Below are 14,384 nucleotides of genomic sequence, written 5' to 3'. Positions count from 1 at the left end.
TGGCTCTGTGTGGAAGAACCCCAAACTGAAGAAATGCACAGGTTCTTTGGTGAGTGGATAAGTGCGTAAGGAAACTATTGCATCCACGGGAACACGATCAGCAACAGAAAGAAAGGAATCCCCGAGAAACGCAACAGCGTGGGCGATTCTTAGACTCATCAAGCCACGTGAGAGAAACCAAGCCCGGAAAGCCACGCTCTTGAGCCCATCTTGATGGCTTTCTGAAGAAGGTCAATGAAACAGAAAACAGATTAGTGGCCTCTGAGGATGGGGAGTTGGGGGAGGGCTGACGACAAAGGGGACGGGGGGGATTCTGGGGAAGAAAGGCCGGTTTCCTATCTTGCTTGTGGTAGTAGATTCACAATTGTATGACTTTGTCAAAACGTTCAGAATTATCCACTAAAGAGAGTGAATTTTACTCTACATAAATTATACCATAACCAAAAAAAAGCAAGATCTCTAAGAACAGAAATAATATCACCCTCTCTCTGGTCTCGTTTCCTTCTGCTTTCTCTTGCGTACCCCATCGCAGTCACACTGAGGTCCTGCTGATCCTCAGACCGCCAGGCCTGTTTCTACCTCAGGACCTTCGTACCCTTCAGTCTGACCCTTTGGTCTGGGGAACAACCTTCCTCCAGAGAGCTGCTTGGCTCAGTTTCTCGCCTCCTTCGAGTCTTGGCTCAATGATGAACTTATTTAAAACAGCAGCCTGACCCCACTCTCCTTTCTACCCCTACCCCCCTCAATTTTTCCCCCATCACTTTTAAACTTGTAATCGTATATAACTTACTTTATTACATCCACTGTTTGTGGGCCGTCTGCCCCACTGGAAGGTAGCCCCAAGGGCAGGGATTTTAATGTCTTGTCTCCAGTTGTATTCCCCAACACCTACAACAGCGCCCGACACACCAGGCAGGTGTGCACCGGGTATCGGGATGACCAGAAGAGTGATGTATCAAAGCAGCAGCCCATTCTCCTCTCTGGAAAAGCCCCGTGACCGCCCCCCAGCTCTCTCCCTCACTGCGCCCTTGCCAAGTTCCAGTTGTCCAAGCTCATTCCACTTACTGGTCGGCCTTTGCTCTCCTGGGCCCGCTACCCAGAGCGTGGGTCCTTTCTCCTCCTCTCTCCCTGTCCCTTTCAGGGCAATGCACAGAGGCCCACCCTTCAGCCTTCTTGACCTGGAAAGAGCATCGTGGGGGTGCCTCCCCCGACTCCCCAGCTGACTGAGGGCCCTCCCTGGCTGTCCCTGCTCCCTGGTGTCACTGCTGACCAGCCGCTGGCCCTCTTCCTTCCCAGGTATCCCTGGGGATGCGTTGGTTGTCCCCCGGTCCCCAGAACGTCCCAGGCAGGCTGCCAGTGAAGGTGGACAGAAGGCGCGAGTGAGCGGGCGAGGCTGAGACGCGCTGCCTCGGGGGGCCTTCCGCACAGCGAGACCCGCCTCCTCCCGTGCTCCTGGAGCCGTTCCTGGCAGCCTGGCCTCCTCCAGCTCCCTTCCCAGATGGTGTTCGTGCTCACTCCATCCCATAGCCGTGCCCAAACTGAGGACCCTCCCCACCGTCTGCCTCTTGGGGAACCAGGGACCAGGCGGCCAAGCAGGGGACACTCCCGGGGTTGCCAGAGATGTCTCATGTCTGCGCTGAGCCAGACGGTCCTCGGGAAGCTCCCGTGTCTGGGGCACGTGCCGGGATGACCGCACTTACAAGGTGTTGGCACAGAGGCCTTGGCCGTCTCTGCGGTTCCCGGGCCCTCTTCATCCCTTCCCACCTTCCTTCCCTCAGTGAGGACTTATTAAAGGCCTGCAGCGTGCCAGGCACTGCTCCAGGCCCTAGGGGTTCATCTGAACAACACGCACAGAAGGCCCTTCCCTCATTGTGCTCGCGTCCTGGGGCAGAGGGGAAGGACAGACTCTGTCCTGCGCCAGCTGGGGACAGTGAGATGGAGAAATCGACCAGGGACAGGGTTTGGACAAGCTGTGGGGCCATGTCAGACAGCCTGGTCCGGGAGCCTCGGCCGTTGGGGTGCCGCTGGGGTGAGGCTGTCCGACAGGTGCCCAGTGTGGGGGTGCTGGGTGGCTGGAGTGAGCGACGTCCAGATGAAGGTGTCCGGTGGTGCGGAGCACCATCCCCAGCAGCACAGAATGTCCTGCCGGAGGGGGATGGGTGCCCCCCTCACCACCTCACTTCGGACCCTCCACCCCACCTCGTCACACTCCATACTGTCCTCACACCATAACCCCGAGGGGTGCTCAGACACAGAGAGGTTCAGCGATCTGTGTCCCAGGACACACAGCCTCTGTGGGACGATGCTGGTTTAGACCCAGCCTGAGCCCCAACCGTGCATCCTGGCTGGCGTGGCTCAGTGCACACTTGAACCTTCCCACCCCCTCTCAGAAAACCAGCCACTTCCTTGCCACTCCCAGAACGTGTGGCCTTCCCAACGGAGGCCAGCTGGTGTTACCTCTGTGGGCATGTCACCAAGGGCTGGAGCACAGCTCCCCTCTGCACCCGGGAGGGAACTCGGCTGCTCAGTGTCACCCACCAGCTCTTGGCCCATATCTTGCCCTAAAACGGCATCTAGCCCTGTGACGACCAAAACTGAATATATTTTTAAATACAGAGAAACGACAGAAGCAGAGTCAGGCAAACAGCCACAGAGGGGAGCGTTTTCTCGCCTTCGAAGTGATCCAAGATGTGGCAGAGGAGGAGACGGGCCTGACAACACACACATGGAGACAACTGTGTGCAGACCAAAATAACCGAGTTCAAAGCAGGTACGAGGCTGCTCCTTCTGGAACAGCCCGCCACCATGGGCATCACACACGGGAATCCTGCTCCAGGACGCGCCCAGGGACAGTCTGGAGAGTTGGGCTGCCCCAGGCTCCCCCCCCCCGCCCCCGCCCTGGGGATGGCGCCCTGGGGGTCTGAGGTGGCAGGGGAGGGAGCCTGCCAGCCCCTGCCCTGCCCCCGCCAGCCCCTGCCCTGCTGTAGCAGCCTTGCTCGGGGCGCGCTGCGTCTTTGCTGGGACGCGGGCCGTCGTGCGGCTGCCCATTCTGCAGGTAAGAAGCGGAGGCGCCGGGAAGGGTCTGTCCATCTGTCCCTTTGTCCCCTCACCCACTCCTGCAGCGGGCATATGTGGACATGGATGGTGACACGCTGCCAGCCTCACAAGCAGCCAACAGCCGCGCCACCTCTGGACGCCTCCTCCCTCCCAGTCCCCCTCCACCAAGTCAAGGGCTGCCAGGTGGGGCTCGACCCGAAGCCGCCGCCCACCTCCCTCCACCCCTGCGCTGTTCCTGGCTGCAGGGACACCTCTTTCCCTGGCTCAGGGCCTGGAGCTCAGCCCCAGATGCGTCCCGGGGGTGCCCCTTGCTGCCCCGCAGGGAGGCGCTCTTCTGAAAAATGGAGAAGCCAGGGTACCTGTGGGAAGTAGGGCATCGGGCGTCCCCTTCTGGGTTCCCACGTGTCCCAGCCTGGCGCTGGGCTGACCTGGGGTTCTGGGACGTGGTCGATGACATCCTATCAGCCGTGGTGTGGCTGTGTGGCTTTTCCGAGTGCTGCCCGTCCATGTTGGGGTGCGGTTTGGAGAACCCACCCTCCAGCTCTGTCCTCACGCCAGGTGGGGCTGCCCTATCTCTGTGTCTCCCCCTCCCCCACCCCAGGCGGCCCTGATCTCAGCCCGAGGTCACAATGGTTCCAGTGCTCATGGCCCTTTCCCAGGCCAGAGGTGTGGAACTGGACACTGTCCCGGGCACAGTGTGTGTGTGTTCCTGATGCATTTTTGGGGGTCATCCGTTACACAGCAGTAGGTGACAGATACATGTTCTGTACCAGGGAAAAGTGGCAGAATTAGGTTCTTTATGACCCCCCCATCACATGGGGCCATAGTTCAGTTGCAAGGTTGCAGAGAAAGCAGGTCCCAGCATGGTCCCTTGTCCCCACACTCGGCTGCTGGAGGCCCTATAGGTGGGGGACTGCGGGCGAGGCTGTTGCAGGGACAAGGGAGTGCTGGGGCTGGGACCTGTGGCTGGGCCATCTACCTGCAGACCCATGAGCATCTCCCAATGCCCAGCAAGCCCCGGGCTCCAGCCCCTGCGGCCACACGGTGCAGGCAGCCCTGCTTTCTGGAAACAGCCCTGTGTCTCACAGACAGCAGACAGCCGCTGCGTACCCCCGGGCTTCAAATTCCAGCTGCGGGGCCGCTGGCTGGATGAATTCCCTGAAGCCGCGACCTCTTTCTAAACGGGGGACTGGCGATGCCCACCCTCCCCTGGGTGCTTTGACGTTCAAACTGCTTTTCTGGGAGCCGTGCTTGGTGCAGGGCAGATGCCCAGCTTGGCCCAGCCCCTGGGCATTGTGGACGCCTTTGCCGGATCTGACTGGGGTCGGACCCCACGACGCTCCAGTGGGAAGGGTGTCTGGATTTGCAGCCGGGGGCAGGGGCTGGGGGAGACGGCCCGCAGAGGGCGAGGTGAGTGAGGACAATGGCTTATCGAGGCCTCCCCGGGTCCCTGGCGCTCTCTGAGCTCGTCACCTGGAGTCCTACACCTGACCGCAAGCCCACGCGGCGGGGACTGTGATTCCCCCCAAGGCCCAGAGGTGAAGCCGGTCCTCGGGTGGCTCTGAAATGGACGGTCTGCACCCCTGTTTGCTGGAAAGCCCGAGCTTGAGTTCCTCTGTCCCAGCGCGCCAAGGGGGCCGGCTTAGAGCTCCCAGATGCTCACTTGTGAAGGAGGATCCAGAAAGCCGGATCCTGCCAAGCTGCCAGAGCAGGGGTTTGGGGGAGCACCCCTTCTCCGAGGCTAGTCCTCCAGTGCCTCTGGGGTATGTCCTGGGGACCTTTCTGCCCGGTGGCCTTGGCCAGAGGTGTTGTGCTGGGGCAGCCCCAAAATGGCTCTCCTGACTGTTCCTAAGTTTTCAGGAACGTGGAGAGTTGGCTGTTAAAGAGAGCCGCAGAAGCTCGCAGTTACGTGCATTATATTAAAAATGGGTGCTAATACCCCAAACTTATCCCTTCCTGAGTATTGGACTAGATTTCACGGTGCCCTAGCGGTCACGTGATGCTAGGGATCTACCTGCAGGGACCCACCCCATGTCTCTGCTGGGCTCCATGTCATCCTGGCAGCGTGAAGTCAGCCTCGCTGGGGGAGACCGTCCTCTACGGACACCCACAGAATCACATGGGGCGCCCTCGTTCTTTGGAGAGGTCCTTTTCAGATATTTGCCAGGACGACTGGATAAGAGGGTCCAACCGGTCTCTCTTCCACTTGGGAATTTGGAATTGGGGCCAAGAGTGAGACCTTGGGGTTGGGAGGGGAGCCCCCCGAGGGCTGCCCATCCCTCCCTTTAGGGGTCCAGGCAGAAGGGAAGAGACAGAGAAGGGGACAAGCCCTGGGGGCCTCACAGGTTCTGGCCCTGACGTTTCCAGGGCCCCGTTGGGCCTTTTAGGTTCCTGCAGTGCCCTGGTCGATGGTGAAGTGGGTTTTCTGTGATCTCGTTTCTGGGGGGAGAACTTCAGGCAGGTCCTGGGTGGGTAAAATGGAGGTCTTCAGGGGTGGGGCGCTCCTGTCTCTCCAGGGTTCGGGGGAGGCTGGAGTGCCAGGAAATTCTAACATCGTACCAGGGGTGGGAGTCTCCTCTGTGGACCCACTTATACTCCAGGGGACACGGAGAGGGTCAGTGACTGAGTCCTGGAATCTGACATTTGTCCCCCTCTCCCAACCCCTCACCATGCAAATGGCAAGACACAAGGACCCCTTGGCTGGGTCCTGCCACATGCCGGTCTCCCCCTACCCCAACCTGCCAAGGGTGGGAACCGGGCCGGAGGTCACACGTCAGTCAGTGGTGGAGCCAGGATCTCCAGCCCTGGTGCAGGGAGGCCTGCGGACGGTCTTGCCCCTCCTCCCCGGGGTAGGGAGCAGGCAGGTGGGGCCTGGGGGAGGCGCCTGCTTCTGCCTTGCCATGTGGTCGGCAGATGGCGCTGCGGGCCCAGGCAGGTCTCAGCCCAGGCATCCCTGCAGCTCTCCCCACCCCGCAGCCCTCCCAGCTCAGAAGGCGTTTGGGGAGGGGACCCTGGGCAACCTCGGGGTGCTGACACCATCACCCACCTGGAGGCGGCAGCTGGGGGAGAGCGCCAGCTCGCTCCCACCTCACACCTCTGCAGACTTCCCTCCAGCTCCACTCCTGCTGGGGGCCACACCAGGGGATGCTGTTACTGCCCCAGAGAGGAGGGGACTCACGGGGGTGGGGGGTAGGTGGGGTGGGTGGGGGGAGGTCTAGCAGCCGAGCCCCTGACCCGCTACCTAGGCCCAATCCCTCTACCCCCACCCCCTCCCTGCTCCCAGCTGCAACCAGGTCAACCTCCCAGACTTGATGCGACACCTTCCCCTGGATTGCCCTTGACATTCTCTGCTTGGGCAGGTTCCAGAACCTTCTCCAGGGCCCATCTGCGCCCTCCTGTGACATCCAGTTTTAGCAAGAAGCCCCCACCCTCCACCTCTGACAGCCTTCCACATCCATCAGTTTCCTCATCCTCCCACGCTGAGCCCAGAGTGACCCCAGAGCGCTGGTCCCTGCACCCGTTGTGATGGGAGGAAATCCGTCCCACCCTCTTCAACAAGTGCCGTAAATAATTTTTTTAGCACCCGATCCCCTTCCACCACACCCATGCTTTCCTAAAGAAACTCCTTGCTCCCCCCTATTTGCTCTCAGAGACCCCTTCCCCCAGCCCACCTCCTCTGTGAGGCCCCCCTGTCTTCCCTGGGCTCCCTGCTGAGGTTGCTTCAACATGGGCTCCTGGGAGCTTGGCCCTTCTTGGAGGTGGAGTGGGGGAGGCTGGGGTACTGACAGCAGGTGCTGGGCAGACAAGTTTCCCTCCAGAGGACCCTCCCCCAGGAGCGCAATGGCCCCATCTGTCCACCTGACTTCCTCTCGGGATGTTTAAACCCGCTGAGCACAAGGGGTCCAGCCTCAGGTAGCTTGGAGTGCAGGGCAGGGGTCCCAGACTCAAGCTCTAGGCCTTTATGTGGCTTCTTTCCCTCTGGCCTGGGGCCCCTTGGCTCCCGTTCTGGTCTCAGCACTTCCTGGATCAGGAGTTACTCCCTTCCCTCCTGAGTGTGCCCCCCTCTAGGCCCTGGGCTCCCCGGCCCCTGGGGTCCCATGGGTGCTGCCAGCCCACGCAGGCTCACTCTGCTCTGCCCACGCACGCGGTCCTCCACCTGCTGGCACCCTCCCTGTCCCCCACCACCTGCCATTGTTCCAGATGGCCTTGGCTGCTGGCCCCGACCAGCCAGCCGTGGGTCCCTGGCTCGTTGCCATGGTCTTCATTAGACCCCTTTCCCCAGGAAGGTGGAGACTTGGAGTTCTCCCTACAGTGCTCCAGCCCTTAGTAGGTGCCCATAACATGCCAGCTGGCTCCTCTGTGGAGGCTGCCCCAGGAGGGTCCCACTCCTTGGGTCTGCAGAGGCCCCAGGTCCTGCAGGTGCGCTGCCCAGGACACCCCCTGTCTTCCGGGGTCCGCTCCCCTTTCCGGACTCCTATCTGAACCTTTCACAGAAAAAAGCAGGGAAATGTTTTCTCCTCCACTTTCTGAAAATGAGATTTTAAAAATAACTCGGAGGTGGTGGCAACGCCAGGAGGGGATTATCTGGGGCTTCGAGATGCACTGGACAGGTCCCGCGGGGCGTGCTTGCCTCTGCTTCTTGGGTGTCCCCCACTAGGCCTCTCCCCCATGCTGCTCTCTCCTCCTGGACACTCTGGCCGGCCTCTCCAGGACACAGGCACTTCCTTCTCTAGTGATGGGGAGGCAGAGCAAGGAAGACATGCAGTGGGAGCACTACTGAGAAGGGAGGTGGCCGAGATCGTGGTGGAAGGAATGCTTTGGCCTTGACTCCCAGCTAGAGAAGGGGACTGGCCCCTACTGGTTTCCCCAGTCTCCTTGGTGTCCTCCCTTCTCTGGTGAGCTCACTGCTCACCAGCCACATGGCTTCCTGGGCCCTTTCTTTTTCCTGCCACCGGGCCTTTGCATATGCAAAGAGTTTCTCAGACCCACTTTCTCCCACTTCTCACGACATACTGTCCTTCCTTAACCTCAGCTTCAAAGTTACTTCCCCCAGGAAGCTGTCTTGGACCACAGACTAACACAGGGGGTGTTCCCACAGCCTGCCTCTGTCCCAGCTCCCTGACAGTTTCCTTCTCCAGCCTTAGCACGATTGATAATTCTTTCATTTTCTGATTCGTTTTTATCTATCTCTCCAGCTAGACTGCAGGCTTCCCAGAGGTGGGGACCTGGGAGCAGAGGACACTGTTTCCGCACCCGCATCACCGGGGCCTTCCTCTTGCTGGGTTCCAATGTCAGCCTGTCTTTCTCGAGGGGGCTGTAAAGCCACTGGCTGAAGGTTCCAGGGCCTTGGCTGGTGGGATGGAGCCTTGGTGGGTCCCCGAGTGAACCGCTTGCCCGATAACAGCTTGGCTCAGCCTCCTTCCATCCCCTGGGTTGCCCTGGGTTGGCTTCTCAAATGACCTCTTGTCCTCAAATGATTCGCCTTAAGGTCTGGTGGGCACTGAATACTGGCCCCCAGAAGCCGTCGATGTTCGAATCCCCGGAATGGGGAATTGTTATCCTGTCCAGCAAAATAGGACTTTGTGGCTGGGATTCAGTCAGAGAGCTTCAGATGGGGGGAATTACCCCAGATTTTCCGGGTGGTCCTTCAATGCAATCGTGCGGATCCTTCTGGGAGACAGGCAGGGGGAGCTTAGATACACCGAGAGAAGGGGAGGCCACGTGACCACAGAGGCAGACAGTGGGGTGATGTGGCCATGAATGAGACATGCCAGCAACCCCCCAGGAGCTGGGAGAGGCAAGGAAGAGACTCTCCCCTGGAGCCCTCGGAGGGAGTGCGGCCTCACGGACACCTCGGTCTGTCCCTGTCCCCGGGATGCTGTTGGCGGGGACTGTCACAGTAGCCCTAGCGAACTAACACGTGGCTTGGGGAGGCCAGGCAAAGACACTTTGCAGCAAGCTGGAAGCTGTCCGTCCAGATGCTGGCACCTGACGGCTCAGGGGTGGGCCAGGTATCCCAGCCTCCCCGGCAGCCAAGAGGGCCCGTGGGACCCGGTTCTCAGCCTGGAGTTAGAGCGTCCAAGAGCAGTTTCCCCTTGTGCTCTTACAAGGAAGCTGCTGGCCCGGACGGCCTCTCGCCCCTCTTCCTCCTCTTCAGGGCTGGGGTGCCATGGAGCGAGTCCTCCGACCAGGGGACACCTGGAGGGGCGGAGCCACAGCTGCGGGAATCCCACACACCTTGGAGGGCACTGGGGAGCTGAGCTGCCTGGAGGCCTGTTACAGCTGCTGCAGGAGGGACGGCGCTCGGTCTCCCCGAAGCTGCGGTACCGGCGCTCTTTGTTCTGCAGCTTCCCTGACTGATACACCCTGGTGGGGCGGCCGCCGTGCACTGCAGAATATGGACATCAGTGATGGCATCATGGTCTCCCCAGCTGACCCCACACTGTGGAGGCCTGAGTCGCCCCCCAGCGCAGCCGCCTGCCTCAAGAGCTGGTGGTCAGGGGCCTGTGTGGCTGGAGCACGGGCTGACGGAAACTGGCCCCTGTCACGTGAGAGCCAGGCCTCCACTTGCCCTGGGCTGACAGGCCTACGGCTGGCTGTGCTCCTGCCCACGAGCACTGCGAGGGCAAGGCTCTCAGCTTGTACATCCAGCCTGGGCGCCGGCCTGGCCAGGGGCTCAGGAGGCGCTGGTTGGTGGGAGGCAGGTTGTGCAGGGGCTGATGGGGCCCTGGGCCGCTGCTTCTCGGGACCCTGCTATGGCACTCAGGGATGGGACGTCTGGGCTGGAAGCCAGACCCCGGAAACCCTCCTCAGGGCCGGTGCTATGCCTGAGACGCAGTGCGTGGGGGAAACCAGCGCTCTGGGCCCACGCTGGAGGGTGCATGGGGTAGAACGGGTGATGCCCCTCTCGCAGCTTCAGGAATATGGGGACTGACTTGTGTGCTCCTGTCCTATCTGCTGGTGGGTGTCAGACGCACTTGCAAGGGCTTGCAGGGAAGAGGTGGGGAGAGTTCCAGCCTTGGTCCCATTGGCTCAGGGACTGGGGGTTCTTCCACCGTGAGATCCTGTCCCAAGGTCGTCAGGAAGCCAGTCTGTGGGGATGGGGGCCATTTTTCATCACCGGGTCACATTCCCAGTTCTGTCGTGTTCTATCATCCCTCCTTGGTGGTACACTAATTTTTTTTTAATAAAGATTTTATTTGTTTACTGAGAGAGAGCACGAGTGAGCGGGGGTGGGGGAGGAGGGAGAGAGAAACCCAGGCAGACCTCCTGCTGAGTACAGGGACCCCGAAGCAGGGCTCCATCTCATGACCTTGAGATCATGGCCTGAGCCCTGTTTTATGGATGGAGAAACTGAGGCCCAGGGAGGTCATGTGGTTTGCCCAAGCTGCGGTGAGTGTGTCCAAGTTCCTCTCCTGAACCCCAGCCCAGCCCGACCCCTTCCTCAGTTGCTTTTCTGAGGGTGTCGGGAACCTGTGAGCTTCAGTTCATTTGGGGGAGAGGGTCTCAGCCCTCCCACTGCAGCTGGGCTGACCATGCCAGAGCTCTGGCCCAGATGTGTCCAGACCTGCTGGGGAGAAGATGGAGCAGCAGTTTCTCCTCACCGTGGCAACTGTGTCGTCCCCAACGTCCTACTCACGCACCTTTCTAGGCCCGAAGGTGGCACTTGACCCAAGGTCTCTAACCAAGGAAGGCATAGCCCCCGATGACTTGTAGTGGGAGGCCTCTTGGGCCTTGTGGGCCTCTGTGGTGTACGGAACAAGCAGAGAGGGCTACTTGGAGGAGGCAGCGTGAGGTAGGGCCTGGAGGATGAGAGTGAGTTCGCACTGTAGAGGTGTGGAGACACAGGAGCCGGCGTCGGGAAGGTGCCCTCTCCTTCCCCTGTCGCAGTGCTCTTCCGGCAGACAGCGGGGCTGCGATAACGTACCGCCCTGGGCACGTGTGGTACCGCCCTGGGCACGTGTGGCACCGCCCTGGGCACGTGTGGCCTTCAGTGCTTCAGGGACAGTCTGAGCTGGGTGTCCAGTGCTTTCCCATCTTCCCCAAGGACGGCTGCTGGGGCCCCCAGCAGGCGTAGTGCTGGGGAAAATGTCTCCCCAGGATGAACCCCTGGAGGGTGAGGTCACTTGGAGGCTGTCCCACAGTGGTCAGCACACACCATGCGTGTGTCATGGGCTCCCTTCCTTTGGACGGCTCACGTCCCTGCTCCCCTACCGGGGCTTGGTCCACTTTGCAGGAACCTGAACCCATCAGGTCCCCTGAGGTCAGGGTCCAGGTTCAACCCATTTCTTGGAACTACTGGAGTTGCTGAAGACGGGGCTGCTGACCCGCACCCCCTTGGAACCTGAATATGGGGGGGGGTGCCTGGGGGAGGGATTTTGGGCTCTGTTGCCTTGTGAGCACGCAGGATGGGGGCTGTGGACACCAGGCTGAGCTGGGGGACAGGGGCAGAAGAGGCATGGGTGGGTTAGTGGGGAGGGGCCCAGAGGGGTCTGAATGCTGGGTGGGGTCGGATGGTTCCTGAGCAGAGCCAGGTGAGCTGCAGGGATGTGGGGGGATGGGGCCACCAACCCCCTTTACCCTTCTCCCTCCCGGCACCAGCCCAGTTCCAGGTGGGTCCCCTTTAAATGCAAGGTTCTCTCCCCCCGAAGGCCCCTCCCCTGGTCTCCTGGGCAGCCAGGTAAACAAACCTGACCCCAGGCTGCTGACATGGCTTCCCCTCTTTCAGGGGACCCCAGCCCTGTAGGTCTGCCTCCTCCTCCTGTAGCCACTCTAGGTAAGTCATAAGGGAGAGAGAGGGATGGAGGAGAAGGGGGAGTCCTTGGCATCTGGGGCTCTGAGGATGTGGGAGAGGAAGCAGACAGTCCACCCTCTCTTCTTGGTCCGGGGGAGCTCTGTCAAGGTCACACAGCAGGACAGGCCCAGGGTGGGGGCACTGACCTCACCCCTACCATTCCCTTCTTCCTGCTCTCCTCTAGGACCACTGCCCTACAGCCCTTCCAGGGGTCCTGCAGCCCTTGGGCCCCTGAGCCTGGAGGTGGGCCAGGGTTCTCCTCACTCCTCAGCCCTTCCAGATCATTCTCTGTCCCCCTCCCCCACTGCCTCCTTAAAACCCCAGTCACTGGATCCTAGGTCCTCAGAAGTACAAACCCATTACTCCTACTGGAGAGGGGCAGTCATCCACCCCCTTGAATGTGCGACTCTGGCCTGACCCCCTCTACATCTCGGTGGTCAAGCTTCTGTGATTCCTTCCTCCACTCTGGCCCCTCAGTTTCCCAGACTCCTCTGGGGCATCTCGTCCAACCCTTTCCCCAACCCCCGCCTTCGCCCTTGTCATGCCCTTGGCCTTGTCAGCACCCAAACTGCAGCCTGGCCCTGACCCCATTCTCGGGAGTCTCACCAGGCTCAGGTCCTCAGAGCAGGATTCTGGCCCTCCTGGGTGAGCCGCAGTCCACTGTTTCCAGCACGTTCTGCGTCCTCCCACCTGTCCTGCCTCCCTCCCTCCCTCCCTCCCTCCCTGCTCACCCAGCTCTGCCTTGATCATCACACCCGCACACACACCCTCCTTCCCTGGGCCCTCTGTGTTTTATTGTACCAGCCTGGCAACCCCCCAGCTCCCCGCCCACGCCCCGCCTGCACCCATACAGCTGAGCCGAGCTGGGGATCAGCTCAGCCACTGCTAATGCTCTTTAAATTCCTGACTGTGAGCCTGAGGGGCCTTGGTCTTTGCTGGCTCCCACTGCACCCCTCCCTCTGCCCGGCCCCCTCCCTCTTCACACTCCCCTGCTGGCCCCGCTCCCTCTTTCAAGAAAGTAAAGCCATCGGAAGAGGACTCCCACGGGTCCCCAGCGCCACAGGCACCAGCCCACCTGCACCTGTGCCCACAGCTTTGTCCACCCAATCCCTGCTCTCAGCAGGCTAGGGAGAGGAGGAAGAGCGGGGCCAGCAAGGCAGACATTCCTGCCTGCTCAGGGCCATCCCCCACCTTCCTCTCCAGCAGCGTGACTTCTTCTCTCCTTGCTAGATCTTTCCAGCAACATAAAAGCTTGCTGTTGTACCCTGTCTCTTGACCCCACTTCCCTTTCAGCTACTGTCCTGCTTCTCTGCTCCCCATTTATAGCAAAACTCCTCACAAAGGTTAGTTAGACTTGCGGCTTCCCGTCCCCCCTCCCACTTGCTCGAGAGCCTGCTGGAGCCGCCCCTCCCTCCGGGCACTTCACTAAAGTGGCTTTGCTCAAGGTCACCGATGACCTCTTACTTGCCGAACCGGGGGTCAGCTCTGAGGCCTCGTCTGATGGGACTCATCAGCATCCCTGGGCTCAGCAGTGCCCCTCCTCCTTGCCTGGCTTCCGTGCTCCGGCCCGGCACCTCGTTCAACTCCATCTCCCAGATGTCTAGAGCTCCAGCCGGCAGCCTCTGCCCCAACTCCAGACTCGAAGCCCATTGTCCTCCATACCTCTTTCCTGGCCTATCTGGAGGCCACCACCTGCCCCAAGTTAGACTTTTGACCCCCCCCCCCCCCAGCCATCCCACCGCTCTTCCTTCCTCCAGCGGCTTGGGTCCATTGTCTTCCCCTTTTTACCCTCCCCTCCCCGACCCTCTCCACCAGCAAATCCTGCCCTCGCATCCTCAAGCCGTACTCACAATCTGAGCGTTTCTCGCCGCTGCTATGGTCGAGCCAACGGCCCCTCACCTGCATCACCACCCCGCTTGCTCATGGTCCCTGCTGCTGCCCTTGCCCCTTACCTGTGTGCGCCACCACAGCCATCTCCTGGCCAAATGCAGCTCAGAAGGCGGCCAAGGCTCTCCCCTCTCCTTTCCTGGGGGCTGTATTCAGAGCTCCTCTCTTCTCTGCAGCTTTTTTTCATCCCCGACTCACAGCAACACCCCACAGCCCTGCCTTACCCACTGGCCCTGAACCCCGGCAGCTCCCCCAAGAGCAGGCTGTGGGATGGAGACCGGACCCTTCAGGCCGATGGTGGTGGGGGGAGGCCCCTGCCAAGCCCGTCTCGGAGCTGTCCACGGTGCTGAGCACAGTGGCTCCCTGAAGCAGCCCCTCTGGCCTCGTCCACCGCCCCGCTCAGAGCCACGTCCACCCCACTACCACCTGGGGATGGGAGGCTCTGCTCCATCTATGGGGCTGAGCTAGGAAATCACTCTCCTGTGACAAAGTAGGTTCCTCCATGCCATCTCATTTGCGAGGCTGGCAGAACAGGCTTGATTGTTCCCAAATTTTAGAGGGGGAAACCGAGGCACAGGATAATTGATGTGCTCCCAGGGGAGGATGTCCAACAAACACAGAACCAATTCACTGCCCAGTTAGACTT

General features: G+C 60.7%; 1 protein-coding gene across 1 annotated transcript in view; it reads right to left on the bottom strand.

Annotated features, from left to right (window-relative positions):
* Nucleotides 1-3,565, bottom strand: part of LOC111146795 (maestro heat like repeat family member 5) — a 66,122-nt gene extending 62,557 nt beyond the window's left edge. The window contains exon 1 of the mRNA XM_022502478.1: nt 3,486-3,565. Coding sequence (XP_022358186.1) covers nt 3,486-3,565 — 80 coding nt within the window. The remainder of the gene's footprint in view (nt 1-3,485) is intronic.
* Nucleotides 3,566-14,384: the final 10,819 nt, after the last annotated feature.

This window comes from Enhydra lutris, unplaced genomic scaffold (assembly GCF_002288905.1).
Source record: "Enhydra lutris kenyoni isolate GAN:26980312 unplaced genomic scaffold, ASM228890v2 scaffoldscaffold14, whole genome shotgun sequence".
Lineage (NCBI taxonomy): Eukaryota > Metazoa > Chordata > Mammalia > Carnivora > Mustelidae > Enhydra > Enhydra lutris.
Note: the sequence above shows the minus strand (reverse complement) of the source record. Positions and strands in the feature narration are given on the sequence as shown.